We start from the raw sequence: 22,441 nt of genomic DNA on the forward strand, positions 1-22,441 counted from the left end.
TGGATAGAGTCAGAAATCAGGGAGAGAGAGACTGGAGAAGACATGCGTGAAAGGAGCCATAGGTGGGAATCGAACCTGGGCTGCCCGCTTGGAGGACTACAGCTTCCATATATAGGGTGCGCGCACTAACCACTGCACCACCAGCGCCCCTTTATGTTCTTAATACATCCAACATCAACATCATATAATCTTAATAAACATAATCTTAAATTATTGCGATGAATTCAGAAATGTGATTTCTGGTCCTAATCTATCGATGCTTGTATCACTGGGTCAGTGTGTTTCTTTGTGTGACTCCTATGTGTGGATGTGTTTTTGTGGTGTCTGTGCAGGTCCATCCCTTCAGGAGATGGACGTCACTGTGGCAGTGAACGACACCGTCGGTTCACAGGGGGCACCAAACTGTAATGAGCTGCTGAGCTGGCTCAATACAACTTTAAAGGCGGAGTTCACCAAAGTGGAGCAGGTGTGCACAGGTAAGTCAGCGTGCAAAGTGTCGTTTTGATGTACTGGGAAGTAACTTTAACAATAAATCACATGTTCTGCTATTATAGTTCTTCATGCAGTTTCAGATGGTTGATTTGCTTGGACAACCAGCTGCCATTGAGACGAGAGTGTAAAGACGGCATAAGCTGTTTGCTAAAACACAAATTTCTTCAAAATTTTAGACAACCTGCCCCAGAAATCTTCCTGAGTTGCTAATTCATACATGACCACCTCACAGCATGACATTATATCTCCTGTCAGATGGGAGGAGGGGGGCAGGGGGGGGGTCCCAGGTGGCAAGACTGGACTTAGTAATAAGTGCTGTGGACATCTCAGTGTAATTCTTTCAACATATCCAAGATGGCGGACTAAGCACTCTCTTTTTCTCTCTCTCTCGTGTTTGGTGATTTAATTGATAAACCAAAAAATGTCGGGAACTATACTTAAGCGGCAAAAAATATTCCTGGGCGGCCTGCCCAGGTATCGTCTATGTGTGGGAAACACTGTTTATTGTTCAAACCGGACTCTATACTTTACACAGCAGACCTGCACGTCCTCAGTTCCTCTTAACGTTTATTTGTGTGATTTCCAGGCGCAGCATTTTGCCAGCTGATGGTCTGGTGCTTTCCCCAGTCGCTGCAGCTCTCCAAGGTCCGGTTCCAAAGCTACAACAATGCAGACGGTCTTATCAACTTCAGTATTCTGCGGGATGCATTCAGAAAAGTTGGAGTGCGCAGAGTGAGTATTGTTACAGAAGAGGGGAACGGCTTAGAAATCTAAAAGTGTTTAATATCGTCTCATTACAGGTAAAAGCCTTAACAATGAACCTGCCAGATATTAAAGCGTTGTAGAATTATTGATATCACTGCATTTTGGCTGAACAACAAGAAACTACAGAATAGATATCGCAAACACAGTTGTATGCTAAATAAATACATTAGAGATATTTAAAACGTGTTATCTACTTTAATAGCAGGGAGAGTCTAAAGCCCCCCTCTTTCCTCCCTCCAGTACATCCCCATCAAGACGCTGGTGGAGAGGAACTCTCTGGTGTGTCTGGCCTTCCTGCACTGGTTTAAAAAGTTCTTTGAAGAGAACCGAACAGACCAAGAGTACGATCCCATAAAGGCCAGAGGTGGACTGAGATTGCTTCCTGCTGACTCAGGTGGGAGCGGTCACTGTGAGTCTGTGCATGAATCATACACACACACACACACACACACACACACACACACACACACACACACACACACACACACACACACACACACACACACACACACACACACACACACACACACACACACACACACACACACACATTTCTTACCTAGCTGTTTGGTTTATTTTTATAACAAGTATTTTCTTTTATTTTTAATGTTAATAAAGGGCAATAAGGGTCTGACAGCCCGTCCTAACAGCATGCAACACAAGCGAGCGTCAGCGACAAAATCAGCCTGATTGTATTCTTTCCTATTTGAGTGTTCTAACTGCCCGCTAGCGTAGCAGCGTGACGCTGCGCGCCATTTCTACCATTTCTACCCCGTCCCATTTCTATTTCCCGCTCTGTGGCTCACTTAGACGGACGAGGAAGGAGGGGGACTTTCTCACTCAGCAGAGCTCGTTAGCTTGTTTTATAAAGTGAAGATAATAGTGCATAAATAATATCCACACATGATTGAAAAGTTGAACTTTGACTTGTGTCAACAACACCAGACAAAAACCTTTTTCCATCTCACATTGAGCCCTTTATTGACGATCCTCTGATTGTTGTGTTATGAGTCAACAGCTTTTCAATACAAAGCACTACACATATGTGTGTGTCCACCTTCAAAATAAAAGCACTAGATGTTATACTGGTTGAAGAGGAACCACAAAATTCACAGAGCTAAGAAATGGATTCAGTGTGGACAGTCAGCGTGTGATCATGGGCGACACTCACTGTGCTGTTAGGACACGGTGTGAGAAAAATAATAACAAAAAGATGACCATTACACTAAAACATTAGTTTTGTCCTTTTTCTACGTCATCTTTGCTTGTTTTTGTGACATGGGTGGGTTTGTGTTTCACATTCCTGATTTATGTGACATGGATCAATATCTCAAAATCTAAAAGGAGTATGAAGCCAGTGTATTACCTGCTCCATGTCTTACATTTCAGCATGCTAATTGTCTTTTTTACTTTCTTTTTTTTGAAGGTCAAGCTTCCAGGATGCCTCTCCAGACGTCAAGGGTGAATATGAAGAAATCTCAAGATGCCAAAACAGCGGAAGTCCAAAGTAAAGAAAAATCGAAGGAGGGTTTGAACAAGAATGACGATGTGATTGTGTTGATATCAGACGAGGACGACGTCTTGGGTGTGACGACAGAGCTGGAAGCAGAGAAAATGGAGACGACTGTGGATGGAGATTGTGCACAGCCGCAGGACGTAAACAGTGGGGAGCAAGCAGCAGCGGTGGTCAGTGGAAATCAAGGGACTAGTTTTCCGAGTAGAGATACTTTGCTGTGTTTCGTCCGGAGGTACTGTGAGGACTCCAACATTAAAGCAAAAACTCACCGTGCCATGTTGAGTGCAACACACCCCTCAGACATCATCCAGGCCTGCTATCATACTCCATACTGCCTTTACCTGTACATGGGGGTGGAGCTGGGCGAAGGACAGACCACAAGTGTCGTTCTGATTGGCTACTTTGACCAGAACTTAGAGGTCAGCGTTGTGAGGCCGCTGTTCACTCTGCAGATGAGTGTGGACACCCCAGCGAACACGGACACCGAGCCTGTCCCGGGCAAAGAAACTGGACAACTGAGCGTTGATACCCCAACGGACAAGAACACCGAGTCGCTCTCAGGCAAAGAAACCGGAGAAATGAGCGTTGATCCTCCAGCGACGACGGAAACTGTCACAGGCAAAGAAACTGGAAACACTGACGCACGCCTTCTGCTTGATTCCTTAGAGAAAAGTGGCCTTCCTATTGACTACCTCGCCATGTTTTATTGTAACACTCCAAATCCAAAGCTGAGCCAAGTGTTTGTGTCCAAGCTCCAAACTATCAACAGTAAGTTTTTATCACTCTGCGGCCTGTCTGGGATGGTTGAAAGAGCCTGCGAGGCTGCACTTTTGGCTTCCTTTAGTCCTGCGGTTGACCTGGTTAAAGTCATCCATCATCACCACTCCACTTGCCCTTCAAATCAGACTCTGAACCAGATATTTGCAGGGGCTTATAACCCGTCCCTTAATATCTCTGAACAGTTTATGTTTATCATCAACTCTGTGAAGAGGATGGTAGAGAAGTGGAGGGCTTTAGTGGATTATTTTAAGTCAGCGGGGCAATCAGAGGATGCTCGCCAGATCCGAAACCAACTCATGGATCATAAAGTCAAGCTGCACTTTCTGTTTATTTCAAGTGCCTTGCAGCCCCTGCTAGCTCTGCACAACATGCGACAACAGGACAAAGCGGATGTGGCTACTCAGCTCCAGTTCGCCGCCGTGATTGTTAGCACCTACACATCCAGTCTCCTGGAGCCGTCTGCGAGACAGGACTTCCTCAGGGGTCGAGACCTGCAACTTCTCAATGATGAAAAGAAGCAGCTCCCCTCGTCGAAGCTCGACGTAGGACCTCAGGCCAGGGAGTTCCTGTGGGCCACTGCGGTCGTGGATCTCGGGGAGCAGGAGAGGAAGGAGTTCCTGAGAAATGCAGCGACTTTCTACAAAGTCGCTCTGGAGAGTTTAGTGGAGAGTCTTCCCAAGCAGCTTGGAGACATGGCACTGAGGAACATCAGCATCATGCTGAAACACCTAGAAGATCCCAAAGTAAGAAGATGTTTTTCTGTTATACTAAAGTGCAGCCGCATGTAGCTCAGTGTTTGTTGTATCTTTGACTTATAGTGTTTCTAATAAGTATGTCAGAACCAACACAGTTTTTGAAACTAAATGATACAAAACAAGAAATCCACAAAATCTTTATGTATTTAAAATCTGTTTCCCCCTCATTACGTGAGCAGGCGTTGTCAGAGCTTGGGCTTCATCTGGGTTTGTGTGAGCCTGGATCTCAAGAACATGAACTCTTAATAAAGGACTACGTCAGGGTCATAGATATGGTTGAGGACAAGAAGACGAGTGGACCAGGAAAAGACCAAAGCTGGACAAAGGTAAACTGAAAACACAACCTACACCAACTTATTTAACCATGACCATAAACCCCTTTTCCATCATGCCGTGTGTTTAAAAACAATTCACTGTTGTATGTTTTTTAATGATGAAAAGAGTCGCAAAGTTCTGAAGCTTCAACAAAACCTTAAGACATTCTGTCATATTTTTAGCCAAAAGTTGTCGCTCTATCAATCAATCTTTATTTGCACGACCTACATTGTACAAATTCCTTGGCAGCGTTTGGGTACACTGCCAACGCTGATGTATTTGCACAATTAAGCATCGTGCAGGAGTTTGTCTATGTTTTGGTAATTAAGAAAAAGAACGTACACAGTATTTGTACACTGCGCGCTGCATGTATGGATTCCTCCAATTGCATGGCCCGGGTTTGGGTCTGACCTTTGACCTATGTCAGTTCCCACTCTCTCTCTCTCTCTCTCTCTCTCTCTCTCTCCCTCCCTGATTTCTGACTCTATCTTCCGTCCTATCTTTCAAAATAAAGGCATGAAAAGCCTTAAAAAACGGGCCTTGATATCGTTGGATTTTTACCAGAATCATATCAAAGAAATTGTTGTTGAATTGGTCGAACTGCAGAAAAACTGCTTTAATGTCATTACAACATTTTCCTGTGTCGTCTGTACAGATGTTGCTCTACATCCAACCGTACTCCATTCTGAGCAGACTGGTCCTGACCCTCCTGGCGCTGCCGGGCTCTCTACAGCCGGAGGCCGTGTTTGCTAAGGTAAGTGTACTGACAAAACTCAAAGCATGTTTTTAGTGCTTATCCGAGTTAGTCTGTGCAGTGAAGGCCGGTTTTCTTTCATCTTTTGAAAACCTCAGTCTGCTCTCCTCCACTGTCACTCTCCTTCCCGTAGCCTCCAACACCAACCTCTTCCCCTACATAGAACTAAGGGGGGGGGGGGGGGGGGAGCAGGCAGATCCTTCTCCAAACTGCCCCCTTTCTCTGGAACTCAAATGACTTAAATTGACTTTTTGTACTGGTATATTGGTCACACAGGTGTTTAGGATGTAGCCAACTTCTTAAAGGCTTTATGAGATTTTTTGATCCAGCAGATGTCGCCCTTGAGCACCAGCATGAAACCAAAACAACTTGTTTTGCATTGTTGTGTTAGCATGCTAATGTTAGCGATCTTTATTATGCTCGTATCTTCACACTGCATGTAAATTTACCTGAAATGAGCGTGATCTAGAAACACAGTTAAGCAGTGAGTACAGTATGTTATTCTTCTTTTCTCTAGTCCCTCAATTAAACAACTTTTATACGTGAGGGGAGGAGTCAGCCGGCCGTCCAGGCGATGTAAACAAAGTGAAGATAGGACTCTGAAAACTCTGAAAACATCACAGACAGTGGGACTCGGGTGTTACACCCATTGTAGACAGTCATGACTCACAGAGTTATTTTCAGAGGATATACTGGATTTATATTATAGTCTGAAAAATCACATATTGAGCCTTTAATGAAATAATCGGTATTAAAAGTGCGTCTTACACCACCGATTTTACGGTAAGTAAAGTATTTCTGTAACGGTGCCTTTTCAAAATAAAAGCACGGCTTTTAATTCAAGTTATTTTTTTTTTTTTAAAGATTTATTTTTGGGCTTTTTGTGCCTTTATTAGAGAGATAGGACAGTGGATAGTGTGCTGGAAATTTCTGTTAACAATGCAAAAAGAAAGGATCATGAGTCAATCAGTGTCTTTGTTTAGTTTAATTCTTCTTGCAAGTAGAAGGAACAAAGCTCCAGAGTGTCAATACAGTCTGAAGGAAAGCTCCAAGTAATCACAATATGCTCGGGGTTATACATGCTTATATACACGTGCTGGAAGTTTCTGTTCCGCCAGTATCGCTGAAACTGCATGAGGAACAAGGAGGGTTAGGTCTGAATAATCCACAACAGCACGTTCAGCAGCGGCCACAGCACACAGGCAGAGAGGAAGAGCTCTAGCCACTGGGTCAAGGGTGCAAGAAAAGTTTAAGGTTTAAGGTGAGCGTCACGTTTCTGTAGCAAGGCCGACATCATACAACCTTCTCGCTCGTCCACACATTGAACGAAAGGTTTAGCAGGGTTAGGAACACCCAGTGTGGGAATGGACTGTAGGTCTTTTTCCAACGTTTCAAAGGATGTTACTGCGCTTATCAGTCCATTGAAGGGTACCCGAAGCAGTCAAACCGTTAGCATGCGCGATGTCTCGTAAGGGACGTTCAAGAACTGAGAAGTTTGGAATGAACTGTCGACAGTAAGAGCACATTCCAAGGAAAGACATGGCTTGTTTCTTGGTGATAGATCGACATAGAGCTGGAAATCAGGGAGCGAGAGAGAGTGGGAATGACATGCAGGAAAGGAGCGACAGGTGGGATTTGTTGTGATCCTTCATTTCCTCTGTCGATATGTTGTGAGTTTGAATAACTTGTGTGTTTTGCGCCGGTCTTAAGGTCGTCGTCAATAGAGCGCCACGTGAACCACGCAGGAGTGCAGGACGACCCCGCGCCCGCAGAAGGCGATACAGTCACGCGGGTAATGGCGACCGGAAGAAAAAAGAAAAAGGTGACGGAGAATCTTCATCGGAGGAGGGCGAGAGTTCTCAGACCAAACCGGTCCTGGAGATTCCTGTCAAACATCACGCAGAGGACTCCGGCCACACGGACAACTCCTCCGGTAAGACGAGCGTGCGACAGATTCACGCTGCCGTCCTGACAGTTACATGTTTCTGTCCCCGCTTCATGCTCTGACGTTTTGACTAGAAGACGAGCCGTCGAGCCCACAGTTATCACAGTATAACCTGAATGTCTGTTTCCTCCGTTTATCAGATGTGGTCGTCGTAGAAGACTTTGAGAAGTGGCCCACCAAAAGAGGGGCGGAGTCAGAAGGTAAGAGATGTGTATGATGGTTATTTATCTCGTAAAGCAAAGACGAAGGGTCCGTTTCCCCCCCCCTAGTTGATGAGTCATTTAGCCCACCTCGCTAGAAGACGGATTCAGAGTTTTATTCATGAAAATAAGATGAAGGTTCCTCACCGACCTTTTTTTCCAAGAAGAGGCGATGATGAACTCAAACAGGTCGATTATAATTTTAAAAATGGTGTCATATTTCATGGAAGAGATCAGACAAGACTAACGTGTTAGTGGCGGGCTGTTGCACACTCAAAAAGGACGATATTTTCCCTCCACTGTGCGGTGAATCTGTCCATCAAAACACAAGCAGGAGTGGTGATAATAATAAACATGCTTGTTTTCTTTTTCCTGTTTTGAAGTTGACGTCAGAGGAGAATCCGAAATACGTCCGAACACACCGGCCGAGGAAGAAAGTAAGAAATGTGAAGTATTGTTTATAATCTTGGAAAATAGTGACAAACGATATTTGCGTTTATTGTACATGAAATGCAAAAAGAGGTCAACTGTCTCCACGTTATTAACCCTCACTCATACATTCAATATCAAAATGTCTGGTGGCTGAATTGAATCTGTAAATACTTTTAACAGCAGCATGAAAATGTTTGAGTCGTGATGTTCTGAGAACCTGAAATAATCCGAGTTTAAAGAACAGCAGATTAAACAGCTGATTGTCTCTGCAGGTCAGAGGACGCCAGTGGCCGAGACGGTTTACATCGTGAGCGAGGAAGACGACGACAACGTGGTTTCCAAAATCAACTCCTCTGATCCAGCAAAATATGTGGTAAGTGTTCAGGTAGTACTAATCACTTATTACCGAAAAATAAGATTATTATTTTCCTGTAAACATCACGTCGTCCTCGCAGACGAGAAGGTACTACAGAAATGTAAGGCGGTTATTTTATAAAACACCACCAGACATACATCAGTAAGAAGAGAGCATATAAAGAAATACATTAAACAAAAATAACAGGTTAAAATACATCCATCGGCGGGGGGGCAGTAGTCTAGTGGTTAGTTAGAAAACAGATGAACAATTTCCAGTCATGGCAGACAGATGGAAAATGACAGAAAAAGCTAAATGTCCTTGAAAGTTCTTAAAACATTCTCCTAATTTTATATCAGAGTTCCCCCAAAAAACAGACTGTGTTTTTTTCAGACTGGGAAACTGTGACGCAAATTTATAAACAAACATTTTAAGAACAGGAAGGAAGACGTACATACAGGTGGGCGCGGTGTAACGGTTTGTCAGGAGGTTTAAAACCCGCCTCAGCTCCAGCTCTCAGCCTGTCGTTAGGTTGACTGAAAGTTAGACTGAGACAGCATTTCCAGCATGGAGACCGCCATCGATGGGACTCCAGCGCCCCCTGCAGGAACAGACGGGGGACGTCACTCAGTTGATGTTTATAACCTTCAAATGTCATCTCCTCTAAATGTTTTTTTTTAACTGTTCTCTTGCTGTGTGAGATCACACTCAGAAACGGTCGGTAGTCACGGTGTAACCTCTTGTGTTTGTGTTGTTTAGGGAATTCTGGTGTGGGGTGTGGTGGACGGTTTCTCCACCTGGCCCGCCATCATCGTAGCCTCCGAAGAGATTCAACCTCCAGGGAAGAGGATGGTGTGGTGGTACGGACAGAGTATGTCCACTCAGGTGAGTCAGATCGAGGAGCACCAGGACGTTAACAGTGTTAGATGTTGTTGAGTTAGGCGTTTGACACCCTAAAATCAAATTCAAAGTCCTGTGTTTGTAATTGATTTCCGTTCTCTGCTCTGATTCCAGGTCAGTGTAAAGGATCTGAAACCATTCGGTGCCTTCGCTAAGCACTTCTGCTCCAACTCCTTTGCCGTCTTCATCACCTACAGAGAGGCCATCTTCATGTCGCTGCAGGTCAGTGCGTCTGTCTCTGCGTTTTCTGACTTAGTTGTCATTTTACCTGCCAGGATCACACGTGTGATTTTAACCTCTATGCACCAACAAGGAGTAGCGTTCTTCATCTTGAATCCCGTCTTAAAGACTTTTAATTACATTTTTATATTAAATATATCCAGGATCAAATCCGCTCCTCCTTAAAAAGTTCTGTGTGATGCATTGTCTCTCTGTGTGTTAAAGGAGGCAGCTCTGCGTTGTAAGAAACGGTTCTCTGCTGATGTCGCGGACAAAGACGAGCAGCTGAAACACATGATGGACTGGGCCTTTGGAGGATTTCTTCCCGCGGGGCCGGACGGATTCAAACCAGCTGGTGCCACAAACGGTGAGTACATCTGATTTAAGAGCGTTCATGCTGTCAGACTTTGACAAAATATTATTTCCTATAGTTATACCCCTGACGTGCAGTTAATCACAGAAGAGCGATTTAACATCTTTTTATACATCTTTAAGAAGGCATTATAAAGTTACTAATAGTAGAGCTTTCACATTTTTAGAATACACAAACGGCTGAATGTTTCTCTCAGACTTTATCCAGAGTATTTCCTCCAGCCTCCTCGTATTTATTCTGCAGAAAGTCCGAGTGAGCTAAATGTGAGAACGCAGCAGGATATAAAAGGAAATGGAGGTTTTGAGTCAATGGAAACTTCCTGTTTCACTTTAGTCCCTCTGTAGTCTCCGCCTCTTTCATGATTATTCTCTAAGCAGCTTTCAGCACAAAGACACGGTAAGTTTAAATCATCTTTGCTTCAGGTAATCGAGGTTAGAAGGATGTTTAGACGCTGAGAGGAATGTGTAAAGGTGATGATGTCACGACTATGCTAGGTAACCATTGATTGATTTTGAGTTGACTCTTCTCGGCTGTTGTTTGAAATATCTGATGGTCACTCGTATGTTGTGTTCCCGTTTAGGTGAAACTAAGAAGATGAACCACAATCCAAAGGTGAAGAAGAAACTCTTCCTGAAAGCGAGTGCTTCTGATAACTCGGTCAAGTCGTTGTCCTCCTCGATGAGCAGCAAGAGCGGCAACACCCCGGAGCTCAAAAAAGACAATAACAGATCCTCCACGTCCGCCCACAAACGCACCGGCGGAGGGAGTAAAACTGCGGGGGAAGAAGAATTAGATTCTGCAGGACAGGGCGCTAAAGGAGTCCTGAAGAAGAAGAAGAAATCCAGAGGAGAATTATCAGCGCAACGGGGCGGCTGGGGACGAGGAGGGAAGGTCCAACAGAAGAAAATCAGCCTGTTGGATGGGTTAGATACCAACATGTCACCGGACTTTGTGCCCAACAAGAAGAGGACGCTCACCAAAACGTGCAACAAGGTGGACCGAACGACCAGCGTCTACACGCAGCCGGACCAGAAGTTCAGAGGTACAGCTTTGAATTATGAACAGAGAACAAACCGTATGACGTATTTTTGTAGGCCAACCAGGAAGTAGCATCGTCATGGCGTCTAACCAGAATCCTCCTCTGGGATGTTTTCATTGGATTTTGGATCATTGCAGAAAATAATCTCTGTGTTAAACACACGTTTCTGAAGCGTAGGCGTTTTGTTCAGCAGGATAATCTTCACAGATGAACGCCATTTTTATGATGTTTGAAGCGTTAATGCGGCCGACAGACGTAAAAAGCTAACGTTATGCTACAAGCTAACTACACCACGGTCGGATGATTGTGACGTCACTAGCGTTACGCTTCAGACGATCTCCGATAAACTAATCCACGTCGCTTAATAAATAGTTTACTAACATAATATTCACCTTAACCTAAAGATTAAACCTACAGGAGACATCTCCGACTAGTGAGAGAGTTCCCGCCCTCTGTGTCCGGCGTGATGACGTTTAATGTCCCCGACGACCGCTGTAGTCACATTTAGCCACTTGTTAGCAACCGCCTTTTTAAAGACGAGTAAAAACTTCAAACTTCACAAGTGGAGGTATTACCTAACGTAGTTTATGTGGTCTAACAAAACACCAACATCTCTTCAGCTTGTGTTAACCACAGACCTTATTTCAGGCGTCTAACCACAAACACATTCAAAATCCCCGTTGACTTTTAGACGTTAGACCCCATGGCGCTCAAATGCTAACTTACTTCCTGGTTTTAGGACTCATTCCTGTGGCGCTCTATTATTAAGCCGTGATATTTATGCCCCTGTAACTTTTGTGCAATGCAACATGTTCTATTGAAGTCATGTGTGGATGTTGACGTCAAAAATAAAGCTGTTACAAATATTAGCCGAGCAGAACTTCTAAAGCGACCGGCCGTGTTTTTGTTTTTTCTTTCTTGCAGAGTCGACCATTCAGGAAATCATGAAATTGAACCAGGACATCGAAGGTCTCATTTCTATATCCTTTCATTCCTCTCTACCTGTGATTATTAAAAATAACTCCCATCTTTTGATTCCACATATAAATAAGCGTCTGTCTGTGTTGTCGTGTCTGCAGGCTTTTGTTTGTGTTGCACCACTAAAGACGTGGAGATATCCCATCCTCTGTTCCAAGGCAGCCTCTGCTCCAAGTGTAAAGTAAGAGATCATCCACTTTTTTATTTTAACAACCAGCAGCAGCAAACGTGCTGTACAAGTCTCTAACTGCTGTCTGCGTTCCTGCAGAACAACTTAACAGAGACTCTGTACCGTTATGATGAAGACGGGTATCAGTCGTACTGCACCATCTGCTGCTATGGACTGGAGGTCATTCTGTGTGGTAACAACAGCTGCAGCAGGTCGGTGTGTCTTCACCTGATTCATCTCCATTCAATCATCTCCACGTTTCCCCTTCCTCTCATCGTCTCTCCTCCTCTTCGCAGGTCTTACTGCACCGACTGTCTGAACATCCTCGTCGGCCCCGGGACGTTCGACGAGCTGAAGGAAAAGGACCCGTGGATCTGTTACCTGTGTCTGCCTCGCAAACCCCACGGTGCTCTGATCCCCCGAGAGGACTGGAGCATCCGTGTGCAGGAGTTATTCGCCAACAACAGCGCCATGGCATTTGTGAGTGTCCCAACAGATCCTCATATTTACCAAACCTGAAAATATTTCCAAGTATGGAACACATTTAACGTCCGGCTGCATCTGAAGAAAATGATTATTAAAACATACTTTGCATCTAAGCAGTAGAAGAAGGGTTAAATTACTTTTTTCTTTCAGAGCTGTGACGTCATTTTCCCTCTTTAAATTAACCTGCCAGATATTTTTTGTTATTAATGGCTTCTCTACGGGCGCCGGGTGGCCTAGCGGTTCTGTCGGGCCCCCCATACTGATTTTTGGTGTTATGAGCAACTGTAGCAAACAAATTTCCCCCAGGGATTACTAACGTATTTCTGATTCTGATTCATGTGTGGAGGCTACGACAGTAAAACTCTTTGTTCTGACTTTTGTTTTTGCAGGAGCCTCACCGCGTTTACCCGTCTATCCCCGCCGACTGTCGCAGACCGATTCGAGTTCTGTCGCTGTTCGATGGCATAGCAACAGGTGAGTGCACAGACCTGTTTCCTGTTTCTTAAGACACAAACTGTAAACATTTCTTTACTGTTGTACTAAAAGAGCTGGGTGTTTAATGACTTTTTTCCCTTTTTTATTTTAAATCCCTAATTTTTTTTTATTATTATTATTTTATTTATTTTACCTTTATTTTACCAGGCAAGAATTGCTTGAGATCAAATGACCTCTTTTTCGAGCAAGGCCTGGCCAAACTTTGAACTTTTCTGTTACCTAACAAAAACATAAAAGAGACTTGTAGTTTTTTGGGTTGGTTTTCAAGTGTCTGGAGTCTCTTACTGCCAATGTCCACATACTCAACCCTGGATCCACCATACGGGTAATCCGGGCATGTGCTCAGGGGCCCCTAGGGACCAGCTATATCCATGCTATGAAAGCAACCAGCCGTTAGACTCCTCTCTGCTCTGACTGCAGCGCGAGGCTACTGTGAGACTGACCGCCTGTGAGTGCTTTGGGACGGGGGAGGGGCTCACGGCAGCACCCGCTGCTCGTTGAGGACAGTAACTTCAGAGCGATACGTGCTTTCACGTTAGATGGTGTTTAGAGTCTCCAAAACACCAGAAAAAGTCGCTAGATTTGTCGCTAGTAGCTTTTCACATAAAAAGGCGCCAGATTTAGCGAGAAAGTCGCCATCCTTGCAACACTGACGCTAGACAGCGATGTCTTGCACGTGAGGTCAGAAAGCCTACAGAAGAAAACAATTACTAACTAATTATGCACACTCGCCCCCAACTGGACTGGGAGGTCTACTGCAGGTGCTTTACATGCGGTTAATGACAGCGCTGTGTGAGTTAGGAAGGAGTGGTGGACACCTGGTGATACTAATCCGTCAAAATGACAGACAGCCTTCAGATTTTTCCGTCATTGTTAAAGAAAGTTTGTCTGTGGAAATTGGCGGTTAGAAGCTCTCAGAGTATCCATCCTCCTTTCTTTGCGAGTCCTGAATTTTGAAACATCGACGAAAGGATGGAAGACTTTTTCTGCTCTCTTACAAATAAAAAACATATGAAACCTTTATCTGAGGTCCTGCATTATGTGAACGTGTCTGTGGTCACTTCTTCTAGGCTACTTTGTGCTGCAAGAGCTCGGCTTCCAAGTAGAGAAGTATGTCGCCTCAGAGATCTGCGAGGACTCATTAGCAGTGGCGGAGGTCAACCATGACAGGAAGATCGTCCACGTGGGAGACGCCCGCTTCATCAGCGAGAAACACGTATGTTCACGCAAGCTGCTTACTTCACTTCTGTACGGACAGTGAACAACGTTAATGTTTGAAGATGCAGCACAGAAAGAATGAAGTCTCTGACCTGACGCTCGGCTCAATTTGTTCTGTTTTATCGATCCAGCTCGAGAAGTGGGGCCCTTTCGACATGCTGATCGGTGGCAGCCCCTGCAACGACCTCTCCATCGTCAACCCGTACAGAAAAGGACTTTACGGTATGAATCTGTCGTCCACAAATGTTTGCTTTAGAGAAATTATCAGAGCGATAAAAGGAGTTTCATTACATGTAGACAGACGCTGCTTCCACTGAGGGCTGAATGATTTTGGGGGGAAAAAATCTGACTGCAATATTTTTCTTTCTCCAATTTAAAAAAAAAAAAGGAAAACGTCAACAGATAAATGCAGCGTAAATTAAAGTTTAAATTACTGTAAAATCTGTTGTGTAAGAGACACTTTTAATACTAGTTTTCTCATCTAGAAAGTTGGCGGTGTGTTCCAAAGTCCATCTTCAGAGAGCATGCACCTTTTTCTGCTCTGCTGTAATTCCCCTTTCTCTCCTGCAGAGGGCACCGGCAGACTGTTCTTCGAGTTCTACCGAATCCTCCAGCTGCTGAAGCCCAAAGAGGAAGACCCCAGGCCGTTCTTCTGGCTATTTGAAAATGTTGTATTCATGAACACCCACGACAAAGTCAACATCTGCCGCTTCCTCGAGGTCTGAACCTTTTACTGGATCTCAGCAGCCGCTTTAACGCTCGAACTCTTCTTCTCTCCTCCTCTGTTTCTCCTCTTTCACTCTGCCTCACTGGTTTTCTTCCTGCCTCGTCCTTCTCTCTTAGTTCTGCAGTTTTTTCCTCAACCTGTTCTTAAAGTGCGTAACACAGCGAGCTGACTGTTGTTCATGTCTGATCCTTCAACAGTCTAACCCGGTGCTGGTGGACGCGGTCAATGTCAGCCCTGCACACAGAGCGCGTTGCTTCTGGGGGAACATCCCCGGGATGAGCAGGTGAGAACTAATGATGAATAAAAGTTGTTAAATAAGTCTTTACAGATTTGATCTTTGACTGGAGCAATAGATTTGTCAAGCTCAGATCGGGCCCAAAAGAATCCAGACTTTAATAAGTCGGCTGTCGTAATTAAACTGCTGAAATCTGAAATGAGATCTTAAGGATTGCAACACAGAAGCTTATATTATAAAAGAAAACAGCAGATTTGTAAAGACATGACCCGACCCGGCTTTGGACCGGGCTCGGCCAGAGAATCTCACCTCTGATATATCGAAGTTTAAGTGAGTACCGGTAAGTAGAAATCTTAACAGACACTTTATTCGTCCTTTTTAAAAAATGGAAGGATGGGACGCCCATGTACGGAGGCTATAGTCCCCCAAGCCGGTGGTCTGGGTCCGAATCCGTCCTGTGGCTTCTTACCTGCAGGATGATTGGTTAACCCTCTTACAGAGCCTTCACACTCTCAGAAAGTGTGAAGGCTCCTCCCCCTCCTGTCTGACAGGGAAAGTCTCCCGCTGTGAGGTGTATATGAGAACAGCCAGGTCAGGAGACTCTCCGGAGCAGTCCTCCTGAAATGATCCAGATATTTTCAGGAGTGCAGATGTGAAAACGGCTTCAGTGGTTTGAAGGATCAGCTGTCTGTGATGAATAATTTAGCATTTGAACGCTTTCTTCTTTCTTTCATGTGTTGTCTCCCCTCTTTTGTGTTTCTTTATATTCTATATGTTTGTTTTCATATAAATAAAGTTTGCATGCTTCTTCTTTTTTTTGCAGGCCGATCATAGCGTCCCAAAGTGACAAGCTGACTCTGCAGGACTGTCTGGAGATCGGCAGAGAGGCCCGGGTCAGTGACTTTAACCTGCTGCAGTCTCTCTTCTTTTTGATGTGTTCTTACTGTTTAGTTTCTCTCCAAACAAATGATGCTTAACATCTTCACTGAAGTATAAATGTTGTTTTTCTCTCAGGTCACGAAGGTGAGGACGATCACCACCAACAGAAACTCTCTGAAGCAGGGCAAAGACGTCTCTCTGCTGCCCGTCCTCTATAACGGCCGGGAGGACAACCTCTGGATCACAGAGCTCGAGAAGTATGCCCCTTAATACTTACCTTAAAGTGTGTGTATAAAAAAGTGTGATTGCTGGCGTGCAAAGAGGATGTACAGAATAAGGTCGTTTTAGAGTTCTAGTTGTACGGCTTGACACTTTTCTTTTTTACCTGTTATTTTTTATTTATGTTTTTATTGTGTAGCATTTCTCTACATGACATTAATTCTGCTAACACTTATCTTCCTCCCTTGTCGATCCCCAGAATCTTTGGTTTTCCAAAACATTACACCGATGTGAGGGACATGAACCGACTGCAGAGGCAGAAGGTGCTGGGGAAGGCGTGGAGCGTGCCCGTCATCCGTCACCTCTTTGCTCCTTTGAAGGACTATTTTGCCTGTAAGGAGCTGCCTCCCATAACCACATCCTCCAACTCCTCCCCCTCCCCCTCCCCATCCTCTCCAGAACTGCAGCAGCTGAGATGAAGTGTGTGTGTGTGTGTGTGTGTGTGTGTGTGTGTGTGTGTGTGTGTGTGTGTGTGTGTGTGTGTGTGTGTGTGTGTGTGTGTGTGTGTGTGTGTGTGTGTGTGTGTGTGTGTGTGTGTGTGTGTGTGTGTGTGTGTGTGTGTGTGTGTGTGGTTTTTTTTACTCATCACAAACTTTTTAAAACAACATTAAGTCCTCTTACTTTTAGCTCACAGACATGCTTACAGGTTTAAAGCCACATGTTCATTTGCACTCTGAACTTGAGTCTCTTAAAGCCTTTTTCACTCATGCACTCCTTTTTAAAAAAAAAAAAAAAAAAAATCAGGACAGGCTGCTCCCTCAAGTCTTCCTGAGTTGCTTGTTTCATCACATGCACCTCACAGCAGGAAGTTCTCCCGAGGTCACAGGCGGATGGACACGGCATAAAAATCAAAAGTCTGACATTATCATGACAGATTTTGTCTTTATATCAGCGCTACAAGTTATTGAATATATTCACAGTATCAAATAATGATGAATGGTAAAGAACATTCCTGCAAGCAGAAACGAGTATGATCACTACTAAAGCTTAATTCTGCTGTAACATCAAATCACCTGCTTTCATAAGTAAGTTTTTTTTTTTAGTAAATATTTCACAGGAATGTTGGGTTTATTTCTAAAGGTGACACATCTACTACGGAGTACATAGAAACAAATAATAATAAAAAATACTTTTATAGGACACAGTTTTTAATATAGGTGAGTGTGAATCATGTTGAATCGAATGCTGTCACTGCTTAACGGATATTTAATCATGTTTGTAGACATGTTTTGTGGACTTATTTAAAGAGGAGGAGAATATGTGACCTTTAACGTGTTCATCGGTCACAAACGGAGTCATTTCTTGTGTCCTGAAGCGGATCGTTAAGAATCTCTGTGACGAGGAAGATCCCGTTAACATATTGTTCTTGAAGTGTTTGATACTCAACTTAATTGTCAAGGGAATTTAAAATCTGACAATGCCTTACTAAGCTGCCATCTTTAATTTGACCATTTGACTGAAGTCGACGTTGTTGTTAATGACGACTGAGTGAAATGTTTTTTGTAAAGTGTTGAGGAATAATGCATGACCTCTGAGGTAATTGACTAAATATAATGTGTGAGAATATAACGGAGTACAGGTGTTTTGTACCGACTTGACGATTGTTTCCCTCATTTGTGTTTTATTTTGAGGTTTTTGTGGCTGACTTGTAGAGTGTTTTTGCACATCGACTCGAGGGTAACGGTTGACAGAGTTCAGTCTGTAACCATGGAGGGGTCTGTATCATCTGTACTGTATGTTAAAGAGGAACACTTAGTATTTTTTACGTGTACATATTTGAACATAGACTGTTCTGAGTAACTTCATCGGCCGAGTGATTGTCACTGAGGACGAATAAAAGAAGAATAACTTGATCAATCGACTCGTTTTTTCTCTGATTTTTGAAATTCCTACATGTCGAGGTTTTTCACTAACAAACTTTCTTTTAAGGACACAATTATATCTGCTTTTCTTTTTAACGCAGAGTTTTGGTTTTGGAGACTTATTGGCAGCATTTTTAAAAGTTGACATCTGTAGTTTTATTCTCTGTACCATTCCAGATATTTGTATTCATGTAAATATGGCCATCTATATTGATTTTCATTATATAAATTATTTATTGTTAAATTAAATTAAATTAAATTAAATTAAATTAAATTAATTTAATAATAAATGTATAATAATAATAATAATAATATTATTGTTATTATTTATTATTCATTTTATTTTCATTTTCATTAATTTCCCTTGTTTAAGCCAGTTTGGTTCTTGACCTCTCCTGATACACCTTTCATACAGTATTTTTGTAATCAGATTTTATTCAATAATAATTTAATAAAAATAACTTAATTTATAAAGCACCTTTAAAAATAGATGTTTAAATACATAATAAATAAATAAATTAACAAATAGGTTTAGTGATAGGATCGACACTTTCTATTTACCGTAATTATAAAGTAATCCCATTAGTATGAGGGACAAAAAATGACAAAAGTATAAATAAATAAATGTTGGGAGAAATGCATACAATAATGTATAAATAATTAATTGAATTCATAAATATATAAATAAATAAATATAAATAAATGCAACAATTCATATAAAAATCAATATATAAATAAATATATTCATATATTTATTTTATGTAATTCTCTTTACATTATATATGCTTCCTCTGGGAAATATTATGAGGAAACACTCCATACAGTTTCATTGTTATGCAGATGATACTCAGCTTTATGTATCAATGAAGCCCGATGGTACCAGTCAGTTATATAAGCTAGAAACGTGCCTTAAGGACGTTAGGACCTGGATGACCAGAAATGTTTTGCTACTTAACTCAGACAAGACTGAAGTTATTGTGCTAGGCCCTAAGAACCTCAGAGAGACTTTTTCTAGTGATGTGACTGTCCTTAATGACATCAGCCTGGCATCTAGCACCACTGTTAGGAATCTAGGAGTTCTATTTGATCAAGATATGTCCTTTAGCTCTCACATCAGTCAAGTTTCAAGAACAGCCTACTTTCACCTTCGTAATATATCCAAGATCAGGAATATCCTGTCGCAAAATGATGCAGAAAAACTAGTTCATGCATTTGTTACCTCCAGACTGGATTATTGTAACTCTCTTTTGTCAGGGTGCTCTGGCAAATCTCTAAAGACTCTTCAACTAGTCCAGAACTCTGCAGCTCGTGTACTGACCAGAAATAGGCTTCTCTGCACTGGCTCCCTATACAGTCTAGAATAGAATTCAAGATCCTTCTTCTCAACTACAAAGCTCTAAATGGTCAGGCACCATCTTACCTGAAGGAGCTACTAGTGCCGTACTGTCCCTCGAGAACATTACGGTCCCAGAATGCAGGCCTGCTAGTGGTACCTACAGTCTCTAAGTGTACTATGGGGGGTAAAGCCTTCAGTTATCAGGCTCCTCTCCTCTGGAATCTTCCAGCCGGGGTCCGGGAGGCAGACACAGTCTGTATTTTTAAGAATAGACTTAAAACTTTCCTTTTTGATAAATCTTATAGTTAGGGCTGGTGCTGGTGTAGACCAGCTCTTAGTTATGCTGCTATAGGCTTAGACTACCGGGGGAACTGGCACCTTGAGCTCCTCTCTCTCTCTCTCTCCCTCTCTCTCCCTCTCTCTCTCTCTCTCTCTCTCTCTCTGCATATACAGTACATCATATTACTGCATGTATCTATCTATAAATCTCAGTCACTAACCACCTACTTTCCTGGGAGCTCTTGAGCTCTCTTAGGCTCCTCAGAGAACAACCCCCCACCGGATTGTTGATGGACGGTTTGCCTCCCCCCACCCCCTTGCTCCCTATCCCTCTTCCTGCATCTTATCCCATCTCTCCCCCTATCCCTTTCCAAGCCCGGCGCAGTCTAGATCAGTGGGCGCGCACTGTAGCTGTTCCCACTCAACGTTCTTGAAGCCAAAATACGCCGCTTACGGGCGCTTCCATATTGCGATTTTGACGTCATTTGGAGCCAGAGTCTGCGCAGTAGGGTCCGGCGGGAGGAGCCCTGGTAACACGCCCCGCCCATTTAGCGTACTGCCCTGATGACTTACGCAGCCCAGCTACGCCGAAAGCGCTCCGCCGGTCTACGATGAAGAAATGTGTAAGTACAACAAACCACCGTATTCAAAGTCTAATATTTAAACACACTGTGTTTTAAAAAATCCCGCTATTTTGATCATTATTGAAAATACGTGAGCTGCTGGGTCCTCTGTTTTTAATGAAATCGTTCTATATTTAATCTATATTTAAGCTAGGTTAGCACCACAGATCGTAGGCTACAGGTGGTAAGATATGTTGTATTCTGTTAGAAACTGATAGTCTGTAATGTGATTCATGTCTGCTTTTCTAATATATTTAAGTGAACAGTAAATCAATTGTTTTTTGTGTCTTCATTTAGGCAAAGAAGAGATAAAAGCAGCTGGTCTGACATCTTCCACAGAGGTGAAGTGTAAGTTAAAATCATCTGTTAAAAGTTTATATCCTGTGATCTTTATTTAAGTTTCATAAGAGGATTGTAAAAACAAGCTATTGTTAACAATACAGTCTTCTAAAATAAAAATCACACTGAGTCATACACTAGCTAAATGTTCAATAGAAAGGTGATGTTTTCGTTTCCATTTTACAATCAACAGAAACTAAAAATGACTAATTTCAACCTTCGTCTGCACACCTGTTACAGAGGTCAGGCTGGGGTCACATAGTCTGAAGGAACCTCCTCCTTCTTTCACCTGTGCCAGACGCCCTGCTCATCCACTGTGGTAGAAATGACCTTACACCAGCAGCTCTCCCAGATGAAGAGTCCTCTCTGCCATAACCCAGAGGAGCTGATCAACGTCTACACAACGGAAGAAGGTGGACAGAGTCTGGTGCTTTGTGACAGTGAGAAGGTGGACAGAGTCTGGAGCTTTGTGACAGTGAACAGTGAACAGTGAGAAGGTGGACAGAGTCTGGAGCTTTGTGACAGTGAGAAGGTGGACAGAGTCTGGAGCTTTGTTACAGTGAACAGTGAACAGTGAGAAGGTGGACAGAGTCTGGAGCTTTGTGACAGTGAGAAGGTGGACAGAGTCTGGAGCTTTGTTACAGTGAACAGTAAGAAGGTGGACAGAGTCTGGAGCTTTGTTACACTGAACAGTGAACAGTGAGAAGGTGGACAGAGTCTGGAGCTTTGTGACAGTGAACAGTGAACAGTGAGAAGGTGGACAGAGTCTGGAGCTTTGTGACAGTGAGAAGGTGGACAGAGTCTGGAGCTTTGTTACAGTGAACAGTAAGAAGGTGGACAGAGTCTGGAGCTTTGTTACACTGAACAGTGAACAGTGAGAAGGTGGACAGAGTCTGGAGCTTTGTGACAGTGAGAAGGTGGACAGAGTCTGGAGCTTTGTTACAGTGAACAGTGAGAAGGTGGACAGAGTCTGGAGCTTTGTTACAGTGAACAGTGAGAAGGTGGACAGAGTCTGGAGCTTTGTTACAGTGAACAGTGAGAAGGTGGACAGAGTCTGGAGCTTTGTGACAGTGAACAGTGAGAAGGTGGACAGAGTCTGGAGCTTTGTGACAGTGAACAGTGAGAAGGTGGACAGAGTCTGGAGCTTTGTGACAGTGAAAAGTGAGAAGGTGGACAGAGTCTGGAGCTTTGTTACAGTGAACAATGAGAAGGTGGACAGAGTCTGGAGCTTTGTTACAGTGAACAGTGAGAAGGTGGACAGAGTCTGGAGCTTTGTTACAGTGAACAGTAAGAAGGTGGACAGAGTCTGGAGCTTTGTTACACTGAACAGTGAACAGTGAGAAAGTGGACAGAGTCTGGAGCTTTGTTACACTGAACAGTGAACAGTGAGAAGGTGGACAGAGTCTGGAGCTTTGTGACAGTGAACAGTGAGAAGGTGGACAGAGTCTGGAGCTTTGTTACAGTGAACAGTGAGAAGGCGGACAGAGTCTGGAGCTTTGTGACAGTGAACAGTGAGAAGGTGGACAGAGTCTGGAGCTTTGTTACAGTGAACAGTGAGAAGGTGGACAGAGTCTGGAGCTTTGTTACAGTGAACAGTGAGAAGGTGGACAGAGTCTGGAGCTTTGTGACAGTGAGAAGGTGGACAGAGTCTGGAGCTTTGTTACAGTAAGAAGGTGGACAGAGTCTGGAGCTTTGT

The 22,441-nt window shown here is 43.4% G+C and overlaps 1 protein-coding gene across 1 annotated transcript; it reads left to right on the forward strand.

Annotated features, from left to right (window-relative positions):
• Window positions 1–338: 338 nt before the first annotated feature.
• LOC132989507 (uncharacterized) lies at window positions 339–16,891 on the forward strand. Its single transcript, XM_061057192.1, has 25 exons — window positions 339–476; window positions 1,079–1,224; window positions 1,498–1,666; window positions 2,684–4,296; window positions 4,488–4,634; window positions 5,279–5,377; window positions 7,088–7,310; window positions 7,463–7,522; window positions 8,227–8,327; window positions 9,069–9,194; window positions 9,324–9,431; window positions 9,654–9,795; window positions 10,382–10,843; window positions 11,765–11,809; window positions 11,920–11,999; window positions 12,087–12,199; window positions 12,284–12,467; window positions 12,863–12,947; window positions 14,039–14,184; window positions 14,318–14,408; window positions 14,757–14,905; window positions 15,111–15,196; window positions 15,972–16,041; window positions 16,163–16,284; window positions 16,506–16,891. Exons 1-25 carry the CDS (start codon window positions 350–352, stop codon window positions 16,723–16,725), a joined length of 4,914 nt encoding a protein of 1,637 aa, XP_060913175.1. The 5' UTR covers window positions 339–349; the 3' UTR covers window positions 16,726–16,891.
• Window positions 16,892–22,441: the final 5,550 nt, after the last annotated feature.

This window comes from Labrus mixtus, chromosome 15 (assembly GCF_963584025.1).
Source record: "Labrus mixtus chromosome 15, fLabMix1.1, whole genome shotgun sequence".
NCBI lineage: Eukaryota > Metazoa > Chordata > Actinopteri > Labriformes > Labridae > Labrus > Labrus mixtus.